General features: G+C 47.3%; 1 protein-coding gene across 2 annotated transcripts in view; it reads left to right on the top strand.

Annotated features, from left to right (window-relative positions):
• Positions 1-24621, top strand: part of INTS4 (integrator complex subunit 4) — a 36808-nt gene extending 12187 nt beyond the window's left edge. For both annotated transcript variants that reach the window (XM_081953260.1, XM_081953259.1), the window contains exons 9-23: positions 971-1042; positions 1750-1924; positions 4081-4286; positions 4990-5132; positions 6452-6567; positions 8667-8800; positions 9481-9638; positions 10868-10961; positions 13424-13504; positions 15758-15888; positions 18264-18320; positions 19352-19511; positions 20555-20698; positions 21883-22003; positions 22753-24621. In XM_081953260.1, the coding sequence (XP_081809386.1) occupies positions 971-1042; positions 1750-1924; positions 4081-4286; positions 4990-5132; positions 6452-6567; positions 8667-8800; positions 9481-9638; positions 10868-10961; positions 13424-13504; positions 15758-15888; positions 18264-18320; positions 19352-19511; positions 20555-20698; positions 21883-22003; positions 22753-22946 (1986 nt within the window). In that variant the 3' untranslated portion in view covers positions 22947-24621. The remainder of the gene's footprint in view (positions 1-970; positions 1043-1749; positions 1925-4080; positions 4287-4989; positions 5133-6451; positions 6568-8666; positions 8801-9480; positions 9639-10867; positions 10962-13423; positions 13505-15757; positions 15889-18263; positions 18321-19351; positions 19512-20554; positions 20699-21882; positions 22004-22752) is intronic.
• The last annotated feature ends 1686 nt before the right edge of the window (positions 24622-26307 follow it).

The raw sequence follows: 26307 nt of genomic DNA, 5'->3' as shown, positions 1-26307 counted from the left end.
CCCTGGAGTGTGAAGGGAATGGAGATTTTGCAGTATCCTTCCCCTGGAGTGCATAGGGAATGAGGATTTTGCAGCATCCTTTCCCTGGAGTAGGGAGGGACTGAGGATTTTGCAGCATCCTTTCCCTGGAGTAGGGAGGGACTGAGGATTTTGCAGCATCCTTTCCCTGGAGTAGGGAGGGACTGAGGATTTTGCAGCATCCTTTCCCTGGAGTAGGGAGGGACTGAGGATTTTGCAGTATCCTTCCCCTGGAGTGTGAAGGGAATGAAGATTTTGCAGCATCCTTTCCCTGGAGTGTGAAGGGAATGGAGATTTTGCAGTATCCTTCCCCTGGAGTGCATAGGGAATGAGGATTTTGCAGCATCCTTTCCCTGGAGTAGGGAGGGACTGAGGATTTTGCAGCATACTTTCCCTGGAGTAGGGAGGGACTGAGGATTTTGCAGCATCCTTTCCCTGCCACACCCACCGAGCCACGCCCACAGAACCGGTAGTAAAAAAAAAAATGAATTTCATCACTGGAGTAGACATACCCAATTCCAGCACCATTCTTTATATATTTTGGCCTCCAGTCCCCTCTTTGTGGCTCTTCTCTATTTTTTGAATCTTTTTGACTACTTTTTGAATATCTGAAATAAGAGACTGAGTTATCAGAGGGCTCTCTGAACTTGGCAACTTTAAGACTTAACGTAAAACATCATAGTTGAACAGAACTTCACCTCCCAGAATTCCCCAGGGAGTCCCCATGGATTCTGGGAGTTGGAATTCCATAAATCTGAACGTTCCCAAATTTGGAGACCTGTTTTTTTAAAGCACAAATGGTCTGTTATGAACTTAGCCTCATTCTATTCAAAGTGACTTGAGACAAACTCTGCCCATGTATCCGACGAGACTTAAATAATTGTTTTAACTTTTATTGGGCTTGGGATTGAACTGACATTCTGATCAATGGTCTCCCCTGCCTGTTTTCCAGGGCTCTATGCAGCAAGTTAGTTCTCATTTTTTGGAACAGACCTTGGACAAGAAGCTGATGTCAGATTTGAGGGTACAGTATTCAGTTTTGTTTTGTTCTGGGGCTTCTATCTGTATATCCAAACCCTGGGAGTCTGGAGGTTCCCCAATTTATTCTTTTGAATGCTTCCTGGTTGTATTTTTATCCCTGCTCTATCCCTACTCTATTGTATTCTTCTCTGCTCACCCCTGCTCTAACTCTGCTCTGCTCTCATCTACAATACTCTGATGTACTCTACTCTGCTTACCCCTGCTCTATCTCTATTTTACTCTATTCTAACTCTAACTCTACTCTATCCCTGCTCTATCTCTACTCTATTGTATTCTACTCTGCTCACCCCTGCTCTATCTCTACTCTACTCTTACTCTACTCTACTGTATCCTATCCCTTCTCTATCCCTACTCTGTTCTACTCTGCTCTGCTTAACCCTACCTTACCTCTACTTTATTTTACTTTAAGCCTACTCTACTCTACCTTACCCCTGCTCTACTGGCCTGGCTGCGTTGGCTTTGAGGGAAGCCGTTGCAGGGTGCCTGGGGCAGCTCCAGCGCCCCCCTGCCTCATTGCAGTGGCATCGCAAGCAACCAGACAGGGAGCAAGCTGCACAGGCTCTTAAGTGGGGCTTAGGGCTTATTTTTTGGGGTGGAGTAGGGCTTATATTAGGCGCATGCATAAAAACCATACTAGGTCTTATATTCCGGGAAACAGGAATATAACCCTTGACCGTTTGGTCTCTACAGCGCAAACGCACCGCTCACGAACGGGCTAAAGAGCTGTACAGTTCCGGTGAGTTCTCCAGTGGCAGGAAATGGGGGGACGACGCCCCGAAAGAAGAAGTAGACACGGGAGCCGTGAATCTCATTGAATCCGGAGCCTGCGGAGCTTTCGTCCACGGCCTGGAAGACGAGATGTACGGTGAGTGGGGAGCACCGTGGATCTCTTTCGGGGAGCAGTCCTCACCTCCCAGGAACGGTTCCTTCGGTCCTCTGCCTTTTCATTCGATTTTTAACCCGTGCATTTTAGTGCATTATTCGAAAACCCCAACGGCCTCCTGCGTAATGAAGTCCAACATGGCAAGAAAGTTGGCCATTTTAATACCGGTAGTCCTCGCCTTACGACTACAATTGAGCTTCCGTTTCCGGTTGCTAAGCAAGACAGTTGTAAAGTGACCTTTTACTCCGTTTTACAACCTTTCTGCCAACAGTCGTTAAGGGAATCACCACCGTCATTAAGTTAGTCACCTGGTTGCTCATTGAATCCAGCTTCCCCACTGGCTTCGCTGGTCAGAAGGTCACCTAAGGGGATCACATGATCCCAGGACACTTCGACCTTCGTAACAGTGCATTCTGAAAGTATTTAGACTTTTGATCAATTTTGTTGTGCCGCATCCTCGAAATTAACTTACGGACATTTCCAAACGTCTGTTTTCATTTTTGTCGTTATGGGGTCCTCGGTGTCCATTAATGAGAAGAACAAAATGAATTTCAACGACTGTAGAATCAGGCTGCAGCATCACAAAATTATATCCCTGTAAGCCGCCTTGTCGCCATATTGTTAGGTATGTATAGGCGGCAATATAAAATTTCTAATTAATTAAATAAAGGTTCCCCTCGCACATAGGTGCTAGTCGTTCCAGGCTCTGGGGGCAGTGCTCATCTCCGTTTCAAAGCCAAAGAGCCAGCGCTGTCCAAAGACGTCTCCGTGGTCATGTGGCTGGCATGACTCAATGCCGAAGGCGCACGGAACGCTGTTCCCTTCCCACCAAAGGTGGTTCCTATTTTTCTACTTGCATTTTTTACGTGCTTTCGAACTGCTAGGTTTGGCAGAAGCTGGGACAAGTAATGGGAGCTCACTCCGTTACGTGGCACTAGGGATTCGAACCGCTGAACTGCCGACGTTTTTGACCGACAAGCTCAGCATCTTTACCACTGAGCCGCTGCGTCCCTAATTAAATAAATGAATGAATGAAAAATTGACAAAAGGGAAGGTAGTGTGAATACTTTCTGAATGCACTGTAAATACGACTCACTTACCAACTGTCTGAATTTTGATCACGTGTCTGTGGGGGGGATGCTGCATTGTTCACAGTTATGGAAAATGGCCACAAGTCACTTTTTCCCCACAGTGGTGTCGTAACTGAGTGGCCGTGAAAAAAAAAGGAGGGTTTATGCTGCTAATTCTGAGAAGCGGAGGAGCTGTTTCAGAAAACGTGGCTTGCTTTTCCAAATCCAGCAATTGGTTTGGACAGAAAGAAATTTGAAAGTGAAACAACTTGAAAATTTTAAATTAGTTAATTGGGAAAAGGGAATGGCATTAAAGCAGTTAATGATACATAGAGAATTAAGATATAAGAGTTTTGTAATATTATTAATTATAAATAACTAACTATTATTATATAATAAGGTGGAAAGTGAAAACAACTATGATGTAAAGGGATTATGCATATGAAACGATTATTGTGATATAATGTAAAAATTCTTTTTAAAAATGTTAAATTGAGATCATGGATGTATAATGAACTACTCTAAAAAATGTGTGTGAAACCTTAAATGGCAAGAAAAAAATTAAAAAATTAGATGGATAACTCACTCCAGGGAATAGGAGAGAAGAGAAGTAATAGAGGGTTTAATTGAAGAACAAGAATAGGGAGGAAAAAGGAACGGAAAATGGAAAACAGCTAGAGGATTTCACTGGAATAAAATAGACTAATCGATGAAATAGGGAATGATAACTTGGATTAACTTTGAAGGGGCAATTAATGATATTGTATATATGTATTAAAAAGGAAATAAGGGTAAAATGGAAAATATGGAAAGAATAACAGAGCGGAAATTGGAACAGAATTATGATATAAAATGGATTGTGTACATGGGAAGATGTAAAAAGAAAAAACACCCGACAACACTTTGTTCATAAATATGTATGTGTAACAAAACTTTTTTTCAAAAAACTCGATAAGGGGGAGGGGAAGAAATTTGAAATGGGGCTGCCCGTCTTACGGCCTCTCAAAAGAGAGAATTCTGGCGTTTCCTTTTTTTTCCATCTCACAGCCTTGATCTTTTTTTCCCCAGAGGTCCGGATTGCGGCTGTGGAAGCCCTCTGCATGCTGGCCCAGTCCTCACCCTCTTTTGCCGAGAAGTGCCTTGATTTCCTGGTCGACATGTTTAACGACGAGATCGAGGAAGTCAGGCTGCGGTCGATCCACACCATGAGGAAGATTTCCAACAACATCGCTCTGCGCGAGGATCAGCTGGACACGGTGCTGGGCGTCTTGGAGGCAAGGATGTTTTCTCCTCCCGCAACCCCCTGGTCCTTCTTCAATATTTGAGCTTCCTTTGGTTGATTGATTCGCTATCGTTTGATTCCACCGGGAACATTGCTATGATCCAGTGGTGGGTTCCTCTCCCTGTCGCTATAAGTATGCTGCTCACGGGGCCGCACGTCCTGTTAGTGCATGCGCGCTGCTTGCGCACTTCACCGTCCCCGCAACACCCAGCTGCTTGTTGGAGCTTGCGCAGGTGACGCACGCTGTCTGCTCGTTTGCAGTTGGCCGGTAGCTTTAAAAACAGGTATAGAATGCGGGCAGGCGGCTGGGCCAAACGAGCCACCGTGCGGGAACGCTGTCAGCTGCTCCCGGCTACTACTGGTATGGCCGTACTGGGTCGTACCGGTCAGAACCCACCACTGCTATGATTGAGAAAGAGTGATACGGTGGCCAAGAGGTAGAGCTCTGGCGTCACAATCAGGAGGCTGTGAGTTCGATCCTAGGTGGAGGGAGATATTTCTCTCTCTCGGCACGATGAGAATATATCTGCTGAACAAAAGTTCCAAAAGGAATAAGGCTGCAGGCCTGACAGGCAGCCTCTCCTCAGAAGAAAAGTGTTTCTTGACCGCTTCTTCCTTTACTGTGGGTGGTTGATTTTAAAACGCAGAGGCTGTCCACCACTCCGCCATTTGAATCTCTCCATCTGTTGCTTTAGGACTCCTCCCGCGATATCAGGGAAGCTCTGCACGAGCTGCTGTGTTGCACCAACGTCACAACCAAGGAAGGCATCCATCTCGCCTTGGCGGAGCTGCTCAAAAACCTCGCCAAGTATCCGACGGACAGGGACTCCATCTGGAAGTAAGTCTTTCTTCGCCCCCTAAAAAATTAGAATGCAGGAGTCCTTGACTTACAGCTGCAAGCAAGACCCACGTTTCCCCTCGGGAAGCGAGACAGTTGTTAACGTGAGTTTCGCGTCCCTTTATGAGGTTCCTTGAAAGTTAGAATATTTCGGACACGCGATGTGACACCCGGGAAAATACGGCATCCTTCACTTAATCCACCAGGGAAAAATTGAAGGCAAACGAGGTCCAGGCAGAAGAAGGACATCGTGGCTTCAAAATCTAAGGGAGTGGTTTGGACGAAATTCATCAGCATTTTTTCGTGTAGCTGTTGATAAAAATAGGATTGCAAACATGATCGCCAACGTTGGATGAGGGATATGGCACAAGAAGACGAAGAATGAGCTTCCTGTGGCATCTCAGGGATTGCCACAAAGAAGAGGGAGTCAGGTTATTCTCCAAAGAAGAGAATAGTCTCTTCTTTGATTAGTTTCCACCCATTGCTTCTTGTCCTACCCTCAGGACAAGAAGCAATGGGTGGAAACTAATCAAGGAGAGAAGCAATTTAGAACTGAGGAGAAACTTCCTGACAGTTAGAACAATTAACCAGTGGAACAGAAGTTGCCTCCAGAAGTTGTGAATGCCCCAACACTGGAAGTCTTTAAGAAGATGTTGGATAGTCATTTGTCTGAAATGGTATAGGGTCTCCTGACTGAGCAGGGGGTTGGACTAGAAGCCCTCCAAGGTCCCTTCCAACTCTGTTATTCTATTCTATTCTATTCTATTCTATTCTATTCTATTCTATTCTATTCTATTCTAATTGAAGTTGTACATTTGTAACAATGGGACTACAAATACTAAAACAGATATTTATCCAGTTAAATTTCTTTTGCTCTAATTTTCTTCTTACTCTGAAACATCTAATTTAGTATCTCCCAATCGTTCATAAATAATTATTGTACCCATTTTTGTTTAAAGTAAAACTTTACACAGGCAGTCCTCGGCTTAGGACTGTAACTGAGCCCAAAATTTACGTTGCTAAGCTAGATAAGTGTTAAGTGAGTCTCGCCCTGTTTTACAACCTTCTTTCTAAGGGAACCACTGCAGATATTAAATTAACAACACGGTTGTTAAGTGAATCTCACTCCCCCGTTGACTTTGCTTGATGTTGAACGGTCACTAAAGGAACAGTTGTAAGTTAGGGCTACCTGTGTTCTAACTGTTGGTAAATAAATGCTGTAGCCTTTTTAATAAAAAGATCCTAAGTCCTAAGAGAGTTTGCTGTTTGATGACATTAAAAGGGAACCTTCTCTGCTTTGAATCTTGTGTATTTTTCAGGTGCTTGAAGTTTCTGGGAGGCAGGCACCCCACTCTGGTGCTCCCACTCGTCCCCGAATTGTTGGGGACCCATCCTTTCTTTGACACCCCCGAACCAGACATGGATGATCCAGCTTGTATCCTTTCCTCCCCAGACACCTGCTCTGGATGTGATGCCGGGGTGCAGGGGTGTCAAACTCAATTTCATTGAGGGCCGCATCCAGGGGTGGGATTGAAAAATGTTAGCAACCGGTTCTCTGCCTGTTTGCTGGGTGAGCGTGACCATGGGGGCGTGGCCTAGTCGAGTTCCCACACCATCGTGGCGGGGGGCGCGTGGCATTTTCACCCTTCCAAGGCTTCGGAGGCTTTACTTGAGCCTCCGGGAGGCGAAAACGGCCTCCCCTGGGCTCCAGAGACCAGAAACGAACTCATTTCTGGACTTCCAGTACTTCTGGGAGGTCCATTTTTCCCACTCCCCAGGCTCCGGAGGCTTTCCTCAAGCCTCCAGGAGGGCGAAAACAGCTTCCCTCGGACTCTGGAGGCCCTCCAGAAGACGGAAATGGGCCTGTTTCCAGACTTCTGGTACTTCCGGTGTTTCTGGGAGGCCTGTTTTTCGCCCTCCCAGAGCCTCCACACAGGCCCTGCACTTACCTGGCATGATGGCATGATGGAGACTCCTGGGAGGAGTGGAGTGGGTAGGGTCAGCCGGTCCTTGTAACTACCGGTTTGGCGAACCAGATTAAAATTAACATCCAGTTCGCCCAAACCAGTCTGAACTGGCTGAATCCCACTGCTGGCCGCATCAGGGCTGTGGTTGACCTGATGGGGGGGCATGGCTGACTGAGCGGGTGTGGCCAACTGGGTGTCAGGCCTGAAAGCCATCTTTTGCATTGGGCCTTCAAGTCTGCCCCATTTTTCTGCTGTGTGAAAACAGGAGGGGGGATTATATGGAGTATAGTCAAAATAACATTCCTTTCTCAGAGAGTCAAGGACGCCTTGCCCTTCAACTGCAATGGGGCAACTGGGAGGCATCTCCAGTTTTGGACGGTGCCTGATTGGATCATGTGACGGACATGTGGCTGTTGGGCAGGGACTTGGACTTTCTTATGGATGGGGAAAACCTGGAAGCTTTCAGATTCGGGTTTTCCCCAGATGTGCGAATATGACATCTCTAATGACATGGAACTTTGAGGAGGCTCAAATCTCCGAGTCTTCTTAGGGAAAAACAGATGGAGGGATGAGGCTTTGCGCTGATTTTCGTGGAATTAATGCTGTTAGTGTGGAGAACACCTAACCGCTTCCCGTCATGAAGGACATGCTAAACCACCTGTCCTAGGTCAAGGTGTCCTTGACTCTCTGAGAAAAGAAGGTTATTTTGACTATATATCACCCAGACTCCATATAATCCCCCCTCCAGTTTTCCCACAGCAGAAAAATGTGGCAGGCCTGAAGGCCCAATGTAAAAAATGACTTCCAGGCCTGACACCGGGTGTCTGTGGCCAGCTTGACGCCACTCCCCCAAACTGCTGGCATGTTTCCTCTTTGCACTGGGTAGACCAGGCTGAAGCCACGCGAGCAGGCCCCTTAACATTTTCCAGGACAGTACTGCGGGCCAGATCCATCCGCGTCGTAGGCCGTACGTGGCCCACGGGCCTTGAGTTTGACACCCCTGCTCCAGAGGAATTCAGATTTAGGGCACAAAACTGCTTGTGGTTTGCAAGCAGCTGGCAGGACAGAAAGTTTGAGTTGCAATGAGCACGCAAATCACCTTTTGCGCCAGTTGTGGTTTCCTGGGGTATTGTGAAAAGAGAAGCATCCGTAAAATTGCAGCTGTATTCTAACCTCCATTTAGTTGACAAATGGGGATTTGCTTGCTTCTTTAAGCCAGAAAGCCAGCTAGAGGACTTTGGGCCAATCACCAGGAGACTGTGAATTCTAGTTCTGCCTTAGCCATGAAAAATAGCTGGGTGACTTTGGGCCAATTGCCAGGAGACTGAATTCTAGTTCTGCCTTAGCCATGAAAACTAGCTGGGTGACTTTGGGCCAGTCACCAGGAGACTGTGAATTCTAGTTCTGCCTTAGCCATGAAAACTAGCTGGGTGACTTTGGGCCAATTGCCAGGAGACTGTGAATTCTAGTTCTGCCTTAGGCATGAAAACTAGCTGGGTGACTTTGGGCCAATTGCCAGGAGATTGTGAATTCTAGTTCTTCTCCCCTTCCTTAACCTGCGGCACAGATATCGCAGTCTTGGTTCTTATTTTCAACGCGGCGAAATCCTGCCCAACGATGCCGGCGCTCTTCTCCGACCACACCTTCCGGCACTACGCCTACCTTCGGGACAGTCTCTGGCACCTTGTGCCGCCTTTGAGGGTAAGTCGTTGGGACGAACGCGCAGCAGGCATGAGAGCGCTTTGACGAGTTGACAGAGGCAACGTTTAAAAATACAAATTTATAAAGGTACAAATGCAAGTTAGTATAAGTCCTCGACTTCTCATGTGAAAGATGGAACACACTAGCTGCCTGTTTCTGGAAGGTCCTAGAAGCCACATATGTGGTGAGCTGGGGGGAGGGGGAGGTGTCACCCACAGCCTCCGGGTTGCCCATGGGGAAGGCAAATCGTATTTGGACAGTCCTTAGCATGTGTGTTTTTCTCAAACATGGCAACTTTAAGGTGTCCTAAATGAGAAACCAGCACTTCCAAAGGGGAAAAAAAAACTCATTGCAGGGCACATGTGTTGGAAACTGACTGTATCTTTCCCTTCCCTCTCTCTTCCTTTCCCTTCCTCTCTTCTTTCCTTCCTTCCCATCCCTCTCTCTTCCTTTCCTTCCTTTTCTTCCCCCTCTCTTCCTTTCCTTTCTCTTCTCTCTCTCTTCCTTTCCTTCTCTTTCCCTTTCCCTCCCATTTCCCTTCCCCTTCTCCCTTCCCTTTTTCTTTTCCTCTCCTTTTCCCCTTCTCTTTCCCTTCCCTTTTTCCCATTTCCCCACTTCTCTTCCCTTCTTCTCTTTCATTTCTGGTTTCTTTCTTTTTTTTCTTTTCACTTCACACGTAGCTGCCTGGGGAAAAGACGGCCTCTTCTTCCGGGCCTGCCAGCCTAACCCTCCAAGAAGACCCTTCTCAGGAATTTCTGCAGCAGAGCCTGGAAAGAGTTTTCAGCCTTCAGCACCTGGAGCCCCAGGGCACTCAGGAGCTGCTGGAATTCACCATTCGGTACTGGCTTTGGGAAACGAGAGAGAGGAGTGGGGGGGTGGGCTGGTTACCTCCACCCAATTTGGTGGCATCCCCTGAATTCTCTGCCTAGTTTTCTATTTCTTAGCCTGCAAGCCCTTATGTAGGCCAGCCGTATTCAGCAGTGTGGGTTTGTGTCCCAAAGTACCATATTTTTCAGAGTATAAGACACACTTCCCCCTTCCCTAAACGAGGGCAAAAATTTGGGTGCCTCTTATACACTGAATGTAACCCTGCCCACCTGCCAGTCCCCACCTTGCCCCCTCCAACCAAGTTGCTTCCTGCAAAGGCTCACACGCCTTTGCTCCTCCTTTATCTCCTATGGGAGGGGCCGATCACCTCCAAACCTTACTCCCGAGTCGTCCCGTCTGTTTTAACTGTTCTTGTCTTGGCAGCTCTGCTCATGCGCGCACTGGGAACAGGCTCCCCCTGTTCCTCTGCCTTGCTGCTGTCCAACTCTGGAGGCTCCGGAGGCAGTACATAACTCCCAGATGGCCCTGTCCCCCTCTCTGCCTCTGACTCAGAGCCTCGTCTGAGCCTTCCTCAGACTCCAGGACTGGCCCATGTTCCTCCCCAACCTCCTCCCTGTCCGACTCTGCTGCCAGCTCCGCAGGCTGTCGGCGGGAACACAATACAGTAGCCTAGAAACAGAGATGATCACCGGCCCCATAAAGTCGGCTATGACTAGTAGAGTAAAGGGGGCAGAGTGACTCAGCGGTTAAAGACACTGAGCTTGTCAGCTGGAAAGTTGACAGGCCCGGTTCGAGACCCGATCGCTATGGGACAGGGTGATCTCCCGTTCCTCGCTCCAGCTTCTGCCCCTCCCCCCTCCCATCAGTCTGCAAGCCTGCAAAGGCGAGTAGATGAATAGGTACCACCTCGGTGGGAAGGTAACAACGTTCTGTGCACCTTTGACTATGGTGCTGGCCACAGAAATTGTCTTTGGACGACGCTGGCTCTGTCGGATGAGAAACGGAGATGAGCATTACCTCTGAGAGTCAGACGCGACTGGATGGGGGAAACAACACAATGCTACTTTGCATCACGTGAGAAGCTATTTAAGGCCAGCGTTCTCACAGACAAACCCACTTCAGAGTGCACTGACAAGGTCTCCTCGAATAGTGATGCAATTCAATCGTATTTCAGATCTCGAGCTTTAATGCGGCAAACCAGCAGGGATTCCTTTATATCTTTACCTTTTTTGGCCCCAGGGACCTCCAGAGGTTTGGAGAATTGCAGTCTGACTTAGCTGGCCTGGCTGACTTCTCTGCCGCTTACCTACGCTGCCAGCTCCTCCTCATTAAGGTATGCATTTATAACCGCTCTGTGTGTGGTTCCTTACCCTTGGCATAAGCTAGGAAATCACGTGGAGCCAGCCATTCCCTTTCAGTCCATCTATGGAGATTCTCCGTCTTCCAGGTCAGGGTTATCCCAAAGGAGCTTTTTTTTCAAGAGGCAACTGGACTGTCTTGTTTTTTTCTTTTGAAGACGTTTCACTTCTGATCCAAGAAGCTTCTTCAGCTCTGACTGGAGGGCAGGGAATGGAAGGATTGATATTCCTTGCAGACAGCTGGTCATTTGCATCCTTTTAGAGGGCCCTTGAGGCCACTTGGAGGTTTCTCTGTGTCTTCAGGGTCACCTGAGTGGTGCAAATACTTCCTGTAGTCTGCAATTTTTCCCTCTGGGAATCCATTCCTACTCCCACAACCATTCCAAGGGTCTTCATCCCATATTTTATAGCTAAAAAGTCTGTAGAGATTCTCAGTCATCCAGGTGGAGGGTTGTCCCAAAGGTGCTTTTTTCAAGAGGCAACTGGACTGTCTTGTTTTTTTTCTTTTGAAGATGTTTCGCTTCTCATCCAAGAAGCTTCTTCAGCTCTGACAGGATGGTGGGGAATGGGAGGATTGATACTCCTTGCAGAGAAAGCTGGTCATTTGCATCCTTTTAGAGGGTCCTTGAAGCCACTTGGAGGTTTCTCTGTGTCCTTAAGGTCCCCTGAGTGGTGCAAATGGTTCCTGTAGTCTGCAATTTTTTCCCTTTAAAAATCCATTCCTTCTCCCACAACCATTCCAAGGGTCTTCATCCCAAATTTTATAGCTAAAAAGTCTGTAGAGATTCTCAGTCATCCAGGTGAGGGTTGTCCCAAAGGTGATTTTTCAGGAAGCAACAGGACTTTCTGGGGTTTTTCTTTTTCTTTTGAAGATGTTTTGCTTCTTATCCGAGAAGCTTCTTCAGCTCTGACTGGATGGTGGGGAAGGGAAGGATTTATCGTCCTTGCAGACAGCTGGTCATTTGCATCCTTTGAGAGGGTCCTTGAGGCCACTTGGAGGTTTCTCTGTGTCCTCAGGGTCACCCGAGTGGTGCAAATTGGTGTGGAGCCTTCTTGGAACTGCTGAAAGGACCCTGTTGTAGACTGGAGATAGACGATGTCCTATCCCTCCCCCTGTGTGAAGAGAGAGCTGTTCAATTTTGACATAGGTGGCCTCTTTGATCCCACTTTCAAACCCGAGGACCTCTCTGTTCAAAATGTGGATTTTGCTGTCTTCCAAAGAATGGGCTTCCAAAGAATGAAGATATGGACTGCTGAATCTTGTCCTGATGGGTTTGTTCTCCTACGTCAGGGGTCGGCAACCTTAAACACTCAAAAGAGCCATTTGGACCTGTTTCCCAGAAGAAGAAAAACACCCGGAGCCACAAAACCTGGGTGGGCGTGGTCAACTCCCTTGTTTGAGGAGGGTATCCCTGCTTGGGCTCTCCCTCCCGGCCCCGTAGCAGCCGGCCAGGGGGTCACGTGAGGAGAAGGAGTGTCTTCGGCCAAGCCGTGGCGGCGGCTTGTGCTCACTCCTCAGCTGTGGATCTGTCCCCCTTTCTGTCGTGCCCTCCTCCCCGATGCCATTCCCACCCCACCAGCCCTGGTTGTTTACGAGGTTGGCATTGGCCATAGTCAGGTTGGGCTTGTCAGAGTGTAAATTCAGTCCTGTTCCCCATCCTGGGGTAATTGTATTCAATGAAGGATGAACCGTGGTTTTTCCTTGAAGTATACTTCATAATTAAGAAAAATAAACCCGAGATATATTCTAAGAAACACATTTTATTGTAAAGAAAAAGAAAACAAAACTTACTAGCTGATGATTACATTTTTGGCAGTGTTCCTGCCTACCTTCTTGGTGGGCGAACAAAGAAGAATGATGTGGAAAAGAATGTGGACATGCCTAGTGAGTTTAGTGATAAGAGTCAGGTCAGTCTACCGTATGTCTTTGAGTTTAAGCACAGCTGGCAAACAAAAAACGCAGTGACAGGGCTAGTGTCTCGGGGCGGAGAGCAGGTCACCTGATCGGGTTGGCAGGGACCTGCAGGAGGGAGGGTTGCCGACCCCCGTCCTATGTTGTCCTCTAAGGCCTCAGCGACTTTCAGAGGGAGTGTGAAGGACCAGATGACCGCAAGAAATATAAATCCTTCCGTTCCCCACCGTCCAGCCAGAGCTGAAGAAGCTTCTTGGATGAGAAGCGAAACGTCTTCAAAGAAAATCCAGTTGTCTCTTGAAAAAAAAAAAGCACCTTTGGGACAACCATGGCTTGGATGACCGAGAATCTCCATTGACAGATCCAAGAATCAACCTTCCCGACGTGCAGTCCAAGTTCCCCTTGGCCCCTCACCTGGGAGATCCAGACCGTTCCATCACACAAGGTTGTTGCAAGTGACAACGTCCCCTACGCGAGATCCGTTGTGGGGGAAAAAAAACCTCTGGGTCTCGTTTTATTTTTCAGGCTCTGCAGGAAAAACTCTGGAACGTGGCAGCTCCCCTTTACGTCAAACAGAACGCTTTGGCCTTGGCTGCAGCTCGGCAGGTATGGCCGGTGGGAAGGTGGGGCGGGTGGGCTATTTATTTATTTATGTATTTATTTATTTCATGTCCAGCTCAAACCTTTCAACTGCCGAAATGAGGCCACCGTTTTGGTTACATCGTTAGCCAGAAACAAATCATTTTTCTTTTTTTTTAATTTTAATACCTTTTTCTATAACATCCATAAGCGCTCAGGGAACAGGTCAATTCACTTTATATATAATTTGCTGATGACTCAGAATTGCTTGGGTATTTATAGACATCGAAGCCATTGTCTGACGGGGGCCTTCCTTTCCCCGTACTCCCTTGCCCATCATTCCTGCCCTCTCCCTTCCCCCTCCCATGCGGTCCTCTTTTCCGCCTTGGCACCTTGCCCCAAATCCATCAGGTGCTTCTCCATTGGTCCACTGGAGGGCGAAAGTCACAGCTGGCTTCCCAGAGGAAGCTCACACATAATTACTGCTCTAGGACGCCGCACTCACTCTTCTTAACGGCCCAGGCTCTCCCTTCTCCCTCCCATGACATCACAAACAATTGCCGCTCTAGAACACTGCACTCGCTTTCCTTAACGGGCCAGGCGTTCCAGAGTTATACTGGAACACACACAGACACACACACACAAGGGGTGTTTCAACACTTATTTAACAAATCTCACCTGCTCCTCCTCCCCTGGGCCCTTATGTCCTTTTACATCGCTCATATTTAATCTTAAGTGTTTTCATCTGAAACGAATCACTTTTGGGGGCGTTCTACTGGTAGTAATCGGCAGACCAACAAACGGGCCGGATTTTGCATCTCTCCACCTTCGCACAGAACGAATGTTATCTTGTGGGGTGGGAAGAGGGAGCCACTGGATGGGAGCAGAGAGCTGTTTGGGCTGGGAATCATTGGCTCTGGGGTGGTAGGAAACCCAAGAACAAAAGCTCCAATTTTGGAGCCCCTCCATTTGTAGCTCCGAGTTGAGTCTTTGGTGGGGACCGGAATTTCTGTTGCTAAGCCAGGCGGTTGCTCAGTGAGTTCTGACCGATTTTACCATCTCTTTTTCCCATGGTTCTGAAGGGAATCCCTGCCGTTGTGAAGAGAATCACACGGTCATTAGTTGATTTGATCCGACGACTGTGGGTATGCTGTGATGGTTATAAAAGGGAGGACCGGTCATTAGTTACTTTTTTCAATGCTGTCTATCTCTCCCCTCCCTCCCTCCCTCTCTCTTCCACCTTCCTACCTACCTCTATTTGTCTGTCCGTCCGTCCATCGGTCTGCCTATTTACCATATCTAATTTCTATACCACCCATCTCACCTAAGGGACTTTGGGGTGGTTTGCAACAGAGGTTAAGAAGGTTCTACATTTAGGCAAGAAAAACGGAACGCACAGGTACAGTATAGGTGGTACCTTGCTCAATAGTAGTAACTGTGAAAGGGATCTTGGAGTCCTAGTGGACAACCATTTAAATATGAGCCAGCCGTGGGCAGCAGCTGCCAAAAAAGCCAACACACTTCTAGGCTGCATCAACAGAGGGAGAGAATCAAGATCACGTGAAGGGTTAATACCACTTTATAAGGCCTTGGTAAGGCCACACTTGGAATACGGCATCAAGTTTTGGTCGCCACGATGTAGAAAAGACATTGAGACTCTGGAAAGAGTGCAGAGAAGAGCGACAAAGAGGATTAGGGGACTGGAGGCTAAAACATATGAAGAACAGTTGCAGGAACTGGGCATGTCTAGTTTAATAGAAAGAAGGACTAGGGGAGACATGATAGAAGTCTTCCAATATCTCAGGGGTTGCCACAAAGAAGAGGGAGTCAAACTATTCTCCAAGGCACCTGAGTGTAGAACAAGAAGCAATGGGTGGAAACTAACCAAGGAGAGAAGCAACTTAGAACTGAGGAGAAATTTCCTGACAGTTAGAACAATTAATCAGTGGAACTACTTGCCTCCAGAAGTCGTGAATGCCCCAACACTGGAAGTCTTTAAGAAGATGTTGGATAGCCATCTGTCTGAAACGGTATAGGGTTTCCTGCCTAGGCAGGGGGTTGGACTAGAAGACCTCCAAGGTCCCAAGTCTGCTATTGTATAAATTGTATAAGAGGTTCTTGATCATTGCTTGGATTGCGTTACACTGTGCGGTTGCTTCAGCCATTGTGGGTTGAACTAGTCAACACACCATTTCCCAAGTGAAACCGTCTTTCGGTAGTGTCCCCCCCCCCCCCCCGGGAACCTGTCAGAATTTTAAAAAACAGTCCCTTCTCGTCTAGATTATGGAAGAAACGTACAAGATGGAATTCATGTACAGCAACGTGGAGCATGGGCAAGTGGTCATTATCCACCACATGAGGCTACAGGCCAAGGCTCTGCAGCTGATTGTCACCGTACGGACGACGAGAGGGTAAGGGGGCTTTCTGGGACTTTGGGGGATGCCGGGATCACTGGAGAGAGAAATCAGCAGAAAAATCAATTCAGTTGCTGACTACAGTCGGCTCGTATAACTTCAAAAAGCTTTGGATCGATGGATTTAATACAACACAACACAATACAATACAATAATACAATACAATGCAATAATACAATACAATACAATAATACAATACAATAATACAAAACAATAATACAATACAATAGCAGAATTGGAAGGGACCTTAGAGGTCTTCTAGTCCAACCCCCTGCCTAGGCAGGAAACCCTATACCGTTTCAGACAAATGGCTATCCAACATCTTCTTAAAGACTTCCAGTGTTGGGGCATTCACAACTTCTGGAGGCAACTTCTGTTCCATTGATTAATTGTTCTGACTGTCAGGAAGTTTCTCCTCAGTTGTAGGTTGCTTCTCTCCTTGATTAGTTTCCACCCATTGCTTCTTGTTCTACCCTCAGGTGCCTTGGAGAATGTAGTTTGACTCCCTCTTCTTTGTGGCAACCCCTGAGATATTGGAAGACTGCTATCATGTCTCTCCTAGTCCTTTTTTTCATTAAACTAGACATACCCAGTTCCTGCAACCGTTCTTTGTATGTTTTAGCCTCCAGTCCCCTAATCCTCTTTGTTGCTCTTCTCTGCACTCTTTCTAGAGTCTCCACATCTTTTCTACATTGTGGCGACCAGAACTGAATGCAAGTATTCCAAGTGTGGCCTTACCAAGGCCTTGTAAAGTGGTTATGTGCTGTCAGGTTGGTGTTGACTCTTCCGAAGCACCTGAAGGCAGGACAACAACCAATGAAGAATAAGAATTGGAATTGAAACAGGAACATAATAAAATAGAATAGGAACAGAATAGAACTTAGAATTTAGGAGAAATTTCCTGACGATGAGAACAATTAATCAGTGAAACGACTTGCCTTCAGAAAATTCTCCAACGCCGGAGATTTTTAAGAGGTGATTGGATAGCCATTTGTCTGAAATAGTATAGGGTTTCCTGCCTGGACTAGATAGAAGACCTCCAAGGTCCCTCCCAACTTCTTTATTCTATTATTCTTAGTGACCAAATCCATAAACAGGGAAGTTTTACAGATAATCCTTGACTAACGATGACAAATGGGACTGGAATTTCCATCGCTAAGTGATGCGGTTGTAAATTGCAACCATTTTGCTTAATGACGGCAACGCCGGCCATCCCATTCGCCATCCTTAACGGAATCCCACAGTTGGCAGGAGAAGCATCTTCCTGCTGACTTCCCACAATCAAAGTCACTGGTCCCCAGCTGGCAGGAATTCGCAAGTCCCAGAGTAGGTAGGTCAGTGGCTACTGCCAAAGAGGGGAGGGAGCGAGGAGAGGATACGCAAAGATGCAGATGAAGGTTGGGAATGTCACATCGGGATGTGTGTGAGAGGCACCCCACGGGTTGGGGAGGACATGGGGCAGGGTGCGAGAGATGTTGCATGGTTAGATGTTGCCCAAGAGGTGCCTGTTGGGGAGGGTGTATGGCATACGCGGGAAGTGCCACCCAGGTTGGGAAGTGTCTGCGGGTTTCGTGCAAATGGCTGGCATGAGGACAAAGCAACTGGGGAATAATGCACAGAGGGTGGAAACATACTACAATTATTTGCAAGCTTTCCTGCCGGCTTCACCATTGACTTTCTGGGGAAGCCGGTAGAAAACATTGCAAATGATGATTATGTGATCAGAGAGTTTTCGGCACCTAATAGTAAATGCAAACTGATTGCCAAGGGCCCAGATCACAATCCCACGACCGTAGGCTGTTGAGGTAGCCGTAACTCTGAAACACTAGTTATATTCGGCATTTGTTCAGCACTATTGTAACTTTGAATGATTGTTGGTCGTAATTGTCACATGCCTATGGAAATGGGGAGAGCCAGGCAGTTGAAAGAGGTCTGAAGATTTATTGCAAGCTTAAACTCTGTACAAGAATCTGAACTACTAACAGTTAAAGCAATTGGGCAGTAAATAAGGAAGTCACAGAGGGCTGGATTTAGATCGCTTGTGGGTGCGAAGGGACTCATAACTTATGACACATTTGACTCATCCCTCAGTCTGGTCATTTCTTACAGTAATGATGTGGATGGCACTTTTTCAAGGCAAATCCCACCCACCCCCTCCCCCAAATTTCAAATTTGATGTACGTTCCAAAGCGATTTACCAAGCGCCTTGCACTGAATTGATGGTTAAGTAAGAATTGGAATGGAAATTAGTTTTGTATCACTTCCTTTCCCACTTTCCTGTAGAATAATCTGTCTGATTTCTTGGTCCGGAAGTGACTTGTAACCGGCCACAATAAAGATGTCTAAACTGGACTTTGTATCTTTTCTCACAGGGTGGAACCGCTCGGGATATGCGAGAAATTTTTGCAGGAAGTGGACTGTTTTCAAAGGTGTGTATTGTCTGGTTAGATATTGCTCAGGTGCACACCAGGTGCTTGCCTCTTTGTCATAAGGTTGCCCTTGTCTCAGTTTTCCATCTCTTTTGCATCCACAAGTTGTCAGGGTTGACACAAGCATTTGTTACACACAGACACATAGACGTAACCCTACTCTCAGAAAGGTAATAATTAGTTATTAGTTATAGTTATCAATAATTTGATCTTATTCTCGATTTTCTTCTCATGTTCCTTTTTGTTCTGACCTAAGCTTCCCAAAAGCACAAAGCCGAACTCCTCGTCCCAATAAAACCCCTTTTATTTCGGTGAAAGGGAATTCCTCTCCAGCAAAGTCCCGGACAACAATCTTTCATGAGATTTCACAAACTAGAGACTTTTATCAGGCTTGGAGAGCTGCCAGGACGATATCTTCCAAATGCCACGCTGTAGCAGACAATTATTTGGCAAGAAGTCAAGAACAGATCTTCACCCAAATGAATTGAACTAATGGTCTCCTGCAAACTCCACTCCCCTTTCACTCCTTTTTTATTTCCTCTGGGAGGGGCCATTCATCGTCCGCCTGTGGCTTTACTCGCAAGTCGACCCTTGTTCCTTAGCTTTTCCCTTCTCCTGGCAACTCTGTACATGCGCACCCTGGGAACAGGCTCCAGCTGTTCTTTTGCCCCACTGATGTCCGACTCCGAAGGCAGCTGATAACTGGCATACGGCTCTGGCCCCCTCTCTGCCTCTTAACACAGAGCCCTCATCAGAGCCTTCCCCAGACTCCAGGACTGGCCCAGGTTCCTCCCCAACCTCCTCACTATCCAAATCTGCTGACAGCTTCGCTGGCCACTGGCAGGCCACAACACTGTTAGTCATACATGTATTCTTTCATTCCTTCATTATTTTTAACAATCGTTTTCTATTCTTGACCGTATATTTCCGGGTTGTTTTTTTTTTTTTAAAAAAAGCCGTTGTTAATAGCCATTTTCTTGTGCCTCTGTGTTGCTGTGCCTCGACTTCTCTGTTCTCCCATCCTCTCACAGGTGTTTTATTTCTGAGCTGCCTCACATGCAAGGCAGCTTTGTGGATAAGCTTCTTGACCTGATGCCCAGGTTGGTCACTTCTAAGCCTTCAGAGGTAGTCAAGATCCTCCGGGTGACTTTGAGACAGAGCAATTTCCTTCGCCTTCCATTGCCAGAGAAGGTGAGATTCATTCATTCATAAACACATTCATTCATAAATTCATTCATTCATAAAGTCCATAAAGTCATTCATAAAGTCACTCATTCATAAATTCATTCATCCATCCATAAATATATTCATTCATTCATAAATATATTCATTCATACATTCATTCATTCATTCATTCATTCATATATTCATTCGTTCATAAATATATTCATCCATCCATAAATATATTCATTCATTCATAAATATATTCATTCATTCATAAATATATTCATTCATTCAATTTCTATAGCTGCCCATCTCAGTAAATGACTCTGGGTGGCTTTCAATTCAGAACTCATCCTACAATTATAAGATATTTTCGACTAATAACAGAAATAGAAAGCATTAAGAGCACAGAAAAAAGCTGGTGTCAGCTTTGATGCCATCGTGCTCTCTGATTTTCTTTTACCACTAACTCTTCCCAACATAACTGCTTTCTCCAGTGAATTCCCCCGCGTGACATGGCCAGAATAAGTGAAACCTGTTAACAATATCGCCAGGAAACAGATCCCCAGGGGCATTTAGCATCCCAGGTTTTTTTAAGTTTTGCAAAAGGCTAACGGGTGGAAGCTGTCCTTGACTCAACCGCCACAATTGAGCTCCAGATGTCTGTTGCTAAGCGAGGCAGGGATGAAGTGAATGCTGAAACCATTTTATGCTCTTTCCTGCCACCGTCGTTAAGTGAATCCGTGCAGTTGTGAAGTAAGCTTCCCCCGTTGACTTTGCTTGTCAGAAGGTCACAAAAGGTGGATCTGGGACACTGTGGCCGTCATAAATACGAGTCCATTGCCAAGCACCAAAATTTTGATTAAAGGGACCACGGGAATGCTTGCAGGTCGTAAGTGTGGGAAACGGCCCTCGGTTCCTTTTTTTCAGTCCCGTTGTAACTCTGAACAGTCACTAAACGAAGGGTTCGAAAGTTGAGGACAACCTGTGCGAGGTCATGTCGGGGATTGGAAAAGGGATTTGCTTTGTCTCAAGAAACGTAGGTTGATTTACCCCATTTCTTGCACCAGATCCACCGAGCCACTGCCACCATTATTGAGCCCACGGGAGAGTCGGACAATCCCTTGCGCTTCACGTCCGGCTTAGTCGTCGCTCTGGATGTGGACGCCACTCTGGAACACGTGCAAGATCCACAAAGCACAGTGAAGGTTCAGGTGAGGGGAATTGAGCCGTGAAGGCCACCGTGCTGGGTTAGAACAAGGACTCAATTTTCCCACCTTTTTGTCTCCAATTCACGGTCAGCCAACCGTCTTTGGGGTGCACACCGGTGTTTCTCCACCTCAGCCCCTTGAAGATGTGTGGACTACAACTCCCAGAATTCCACAGCCAGCAAAGACTATTGTAATGAGGTTGCATGGGCTTTTTTTGTGTGTGTGTCTGTGTTCCAGCATAACTCTGGAACGCCTGGCCCGCTAAGGAGAGCAAGTGCGGCGTCCTAGAGTGGCAATTGTTCGTGATGTCATGGGAGAGAGAAGGGAGAGCATGGGCCGTTAAGGACAGCGAGTGCAGCGTCCTAGAGCAACAATTGTTTGTGATGTCAGTTCCTTCCCAGCTTCCTCTAGAAAGCCAGCTGTCTCGTTCGCCCTCCAGTGGACCAATGGAGAAGCGCCTGATGGATTTGGGGCAAAGTGCCAGGATCGTAGACGGGGCGGGAAAGAGGAGTGCATGGGAGGGGAAAGGGAGAGGGCAGGGATGATGGGCATGGGAGTAGGAAAGAAAGGCCCCTCTCAATGGCTCCTTCTCAGACAAACGCTTCGACATCTATAAATGCCCGAGCAACGGCGGGTTATCAGCTAGTTCTTCATAAAGGGTGTGTCAAAATAGAATGACTGAGCTGGAAAAAAAAATGTCAGAGGGATGTGGGACAAGCAGGAATTGCTTCATTGCAGGGTCCAATCAGGGTCGGTCACGGGGATCAGAGGTTTAGCTGTCCGAGCTTTTGGATTCGTGCTGGAGCCCATCCTCAGGAAATTTCTCTTTCACCAGAATGTGTGCTTTGAACTATTCTATGTGTGGTATTTATTTGGAGCCTGGTTGTGTGTGTCTTTTTAGTTGTTTAATTGGGGTGTTGATGGCCGGCTATTCCGTCATTGGCTGTTGTTTCCTTGTGCTGCCAAGTCTTTGGCTCCCGAGTTTCTGATAAGCCGGTAGTAAATCAGCACTCCTGTTGACTGACAAGGGACCCGTTTCCCCGGCTTCAATCATTTCCCCGGCTGTTTTTGTCCCTGCCCGGCCAACAGTCTTAGTAGCTGCGAAATTTGAATGCATTGTTTCATTGATGATTTAAGGGTTGAGGATTGAGAAGAGACAATCACTTTGAGTCTCTCTTTTCTTCTAGATCATGTATCCTGACGGTCAGTCCCAGGTGATCCACCCGAAACCGGCAGATTTTAGAAACCCTGGTCCAGGAAGACACCGATTAATTACTCAGGTCTATCTCTCACATACTGCCTGGACAGGTAGGGGAGACTTTGCTTTAGTGCTTCTTTTGATCTCCAGGAATAATTCTATGTAACTTAAGTTTCATCTGGCAATTTCTCAGGGTTCAAAAGAATTGTTTATGTACATAGACGGTAGTCCTCAGCTTATGACCACAATTGAGCCAGAAAATGTGTGTCATTAATTGAGAAATTTGTCAAGGCAGTTTTGCCCCATTTTGCAACCTTTCTTGACACAGTGGTTGAATGAATCACCTGAGCTGTTAATAACACGGTTGTTAAGTGAATCTGGCTTCCTCATAGATTTCGCTAGCCAGAAGGTCGCAAAAGGTGATTACTTGACCCTGGGACACTGCAACTGTTTAGGTACATGCCAGTTGCCAAGCCTCTGGATTTCGATCACCTGACCCACGGGGATGCTGCAATGTGTGCAAAAGGATCTTGTAACGGGGTGGGATGCGATGGCCGGAGCTGCCGTCTTTCTATAAATCTTGGTGGGGTGCGTGTGGCTTTGTTTCAGTAAGTGGATTGATTGGATGTGTGGCTGTACCATGATTGGTAGATTGATGCTCATTGGTGCTGGCTGTGTGTCCGTTGTTGTTTTCTGTTGTAATGGCCTGGATGATGGGTAGTGATATAACTTTGAACGGTCACTAAACGAATGGTTGTAAGTTGAGGACTTACTTGTATGTTAGTTGCTTTTTGAAACTTGGCAGATTTGAAATTTCCTTCTCTCTTTTCCCCCCTTTTTCCCCCTTCCTTTGCTCCAGAACCTTGTCAAATCGAACTTCGGCTTCTACTGGCCTACAGTTCAGACAGAACCAAAGCCTCCGTGGGGCTCTCGCGATCCACCTGGGGAGACAGCCCGGATCTTCTTCCCCCATCCGAGGGCAGCATCGAAGGGACTCTCCTGTTCGGCAAACCGGTCAAAGTTTATATTATGCCCAAGCCTGCTAGACGGTGAAAGCTGTCGTTGCAAAATCGTTTTCTCTTTTTGGGAGGAGGGCAGGGGGACGAGAGAAGAGATTTCAGAAGTTGATGGAGCATCCGTAAAGACCATCGGAGTGGACCTCTGGTGGGAGACAGGACCTGTAGTCCTCCCAGGTTAAAACTCTGCTCCCTTCTCTGCTTAGGGAACCGCTTGAAAAGGGAAGTGGTCAAAGAAGTCGCCACTCACCACTTTGCTACGGTCCGTCGGTTGGCAGCCTCCTGAAATGCAAAATGGTTTGGTCCAACTTGCCCAGCCAAGAGTTCTGCAGTTGGGCATTTCCAACACATCTGGAGGAGGCGTCTGATTGGGGAAAATCTGTCTCTCGGTCACTCTGCTTTTCCCCTTTCTTTCAACTTTTACCGCGTTGCCCCGAAAATACGACCTACTCAGAAAGTCAGTGGCTGAACATACACACCCTGAAAATAAGACCTAGTGTAGTGATGGCTAACCTTTTTGCGGTGGCGTGCTGAAAGCGCGCACGACAGCATGCGTGCCCACACCCGTAATGCGATGTCCGCGCAACACCCTCGTGTATGCCCCCGCTGTGCATTTGCGCGCAACCCACCTGCTCTCCCCTGCCTCCCATAGATGTATGCACACACCCAGTGTCCCGTTTTGGGCCTGCAGCCTTCTGGGACCAAAAATGGGATGCAAGGAGAGCGTGCCGCACCCCCCCTCATGCGTCTTCCACATGCGCCCTCGCTTGCGCAGCAGAGACCCGAAAATCAGCTGGCCAGGGACAGGCACTTGTGCATGCACTGTGGAGCTGAGCTGAGGCGAGGGTGCCCGTAGAGCATACCGCAGGTTTGCCATCATGCACCCTTTTTTGGTGGTGAAAAAATATAAGACAGGGTCTTATTTTCGGGGGAAACACAGGTAGGATGCGAGAGAGCTTTTCTTTTAGCGGCTTTTTTGACATGACAGGGAAATGAGAGACCAAAATCATCAAACCCGGTATCGGGGTTCCTCAATTTCAATCTTGAAGAGAGGCGGTGGTCTTGATGTCAAGATTACCAAGTGTCACGTTGAGAAAGAGCACGGCTGCCCTGGCATCTAGGCCAGGGGTCTCCAACCTTGGCAACGTTAAGGCTTGCAGGATTGAACTCCCAGAAGCAAAGCTGGCTGAGGAACTCTGGGAGTTGAAGTCCGCAAGTCTTAAAAGTTGCCCAGGTTGGAGACCCCTGGAATAGACTGATCGCAGAATGTACCTTTCCTTTTGGGGTGGGGGGGTTATGTGGGGACAGTGGAATAAACGGGAAGAGATGTTGCGTGCGATTCTCTTGAGACAGAAACGTCTCCCTGTCAAAGGTGCTTTCGTGCGACCTCCAGGGGGATTGGTGTTTACGCAAAGAACTTGGGAGCCCCGAATGTAATATTTTCCGACATTTATTAAAATAAATAAATGGGTGCCTCCCCTGGTGATATTACTGTATGCTGTAAGCCAGGGGTTCTCAACCTTCCCGATGCCGCGACCCTTTAATACAGTTCCTCATGTGGTGGTGACCCCCCAACCATAAAATTATTTTCGGTGCTACTTCATAGCTGTGATTTTGCTACTGTTATGAATCGTAATGTAAATATCCGATATGCAGGATGTATTTTCATTGTTAAGAATTGAACATAATTAAAGCATAGTGATTAATCTGCCCATCTTGGTTTGGGAGAAGATCAGCCAGGCTGGGATTTTTCCAGGCTAAAACGAGCTCCCTGCCTGCCTCCAGCAGCCGTTCGTGGTTTACACGAGTTTCACTTTGTTAAGTTTACTTTTTTTACATTCCGTTCCATCCACCCACCCAGGTTTTTTTTTTCTTTCTTTCTTTCTTTCTTTCTTTCTTTCTTTCTTTCTTTCTTTCTTTCTTTCTTTCTTTCTTTCTCTTTCCATTCCTCCCTCCCTTTTCTCCTTTCTTTCCATTCCCTCCTCCCTTTTCTTCTTTCTTTCTTTCTTTCTTTCTTTCTTTCTTTCTTTCTTTCTTTCTTTCTTTCTTTCTTTCCATTCCTACTTCCCTTTTCTTTCTTTCTTTCTTTCTTTCTTTCTTTCTTTCTTTCTTTCTTTCTTTCTTTCTTTCTTCCTTCCTTCCATTCCTCCCTTTTTTTTTCTTAAACACAGATTTAAAGTTGTCCTTTAAATGGGATTTTAAACGGAGGCTTAAGCTACATCGAACTGTGCTTCTGCCCCAACGAAAGGAATGGGTGGGCGGGGCCTGTCCTCCCCTCTGGCCTCTCCTGCCAGCCCTTCCTGGGGGCCAAAAAGCCTCTGAGCTCAGTTTAGCCTGCAGGACGGGACCACTGCCCGGGGAGGCAAAGGCAGGGTCCAGGCCCAAGGCGGCTTGAATCCCCACATGCGCCTGCCTGGGCGAGAGCCCATCCTGCCGGCTGAAGCGGGTGGCCCGACTGCCCCGCCGGTCTCCTCCTCTCCAGGTGCCTTTGAGCCCCTGTGTAGGCAGCTGGGCTGAAGCAGCACCACCAACCGTGCTCACTTTGGACGTCCGGCGGAGCTGAGGCTGATTCGCCACCCAGAATAACCCGTCTCTCTCCTCCTTCAGCGCCTCGGTCTTTCCTTGGCATGGAGACCGGGCGGGGCGGTATCTAGGTTGCGCCCCGAGCTTGGAGGAGGCTGCTTTGCCACCCGACGCTTTTCATGCACCTGCCGCTTCAGGACGGGCTCCTGAGCATGGGCGACGCCGGTGGAGATGGAGGGTCTTAGGCGACCCCTGTGAAAAGGTCATTCGATCCCCCAAGGGGGTCGCGACCCACAGGTGAAATTCAATTTTTTTTACTACCGGTTCTGTGGGCGTGGCCTGGTGGGCGTGGCAAGGGAAGGATACTGCAAAATCCCCATTTCTTCTTGATCAGCTGGGACTCGGGAGGCAGATATTAGATGGGGCGGGGCCAGCCAGAGGTGGCATTTGCCAGTTCTCTGAACTACTCAAAGTTTCCGCTACCGGTTCTCCAGAACCTGCTGGATTTCATCCCTTGGTGTAAGTAGCATTTCTTGTGTGAACTCTGGAGTTTTTGTTAATTTGGATGGGTGGATGGATGAATGGGGAGGAAGGGAAGGAAGAAACGGAGGAAGGATGATGAGAAGGGAGGGAAGGAGGAAAAAGGAGGGAAGGAAAATGAAGGAAAGAAGAAAGGATGATAGTGAAAAGGGAGACATGGATAGAAGGAAGAAAAGACAGGGAGGAAAATTGGAAGGATGGAGGGAGAGAAGGAAGGAAGGGAAGATAACGAAAGTGAGACCAAGAGATGCAAGGAAAGAAAAGACGAAGGAAAATAGGAAGGATGGAGGGATAGAAGGAATGGATGGAAGGAAAATGGGAATATTAGAAGGAAG

Source organism: Natrix helvetica (genome assembly GCF_964273705.1).
Source record: "Natrix helvetica genome assembly, chromosome: 4".
Lineage (NCBI taxonomy): Eukaryota > Metazoa > Chordata > Lepidosauria > Squamata > Natricidae > Natrix > Natrix helvetica.
Note: the sequence above shows the minus strand (reverse complement) of the source record. Positions and strands in the feature narration are given on the sequence as shown.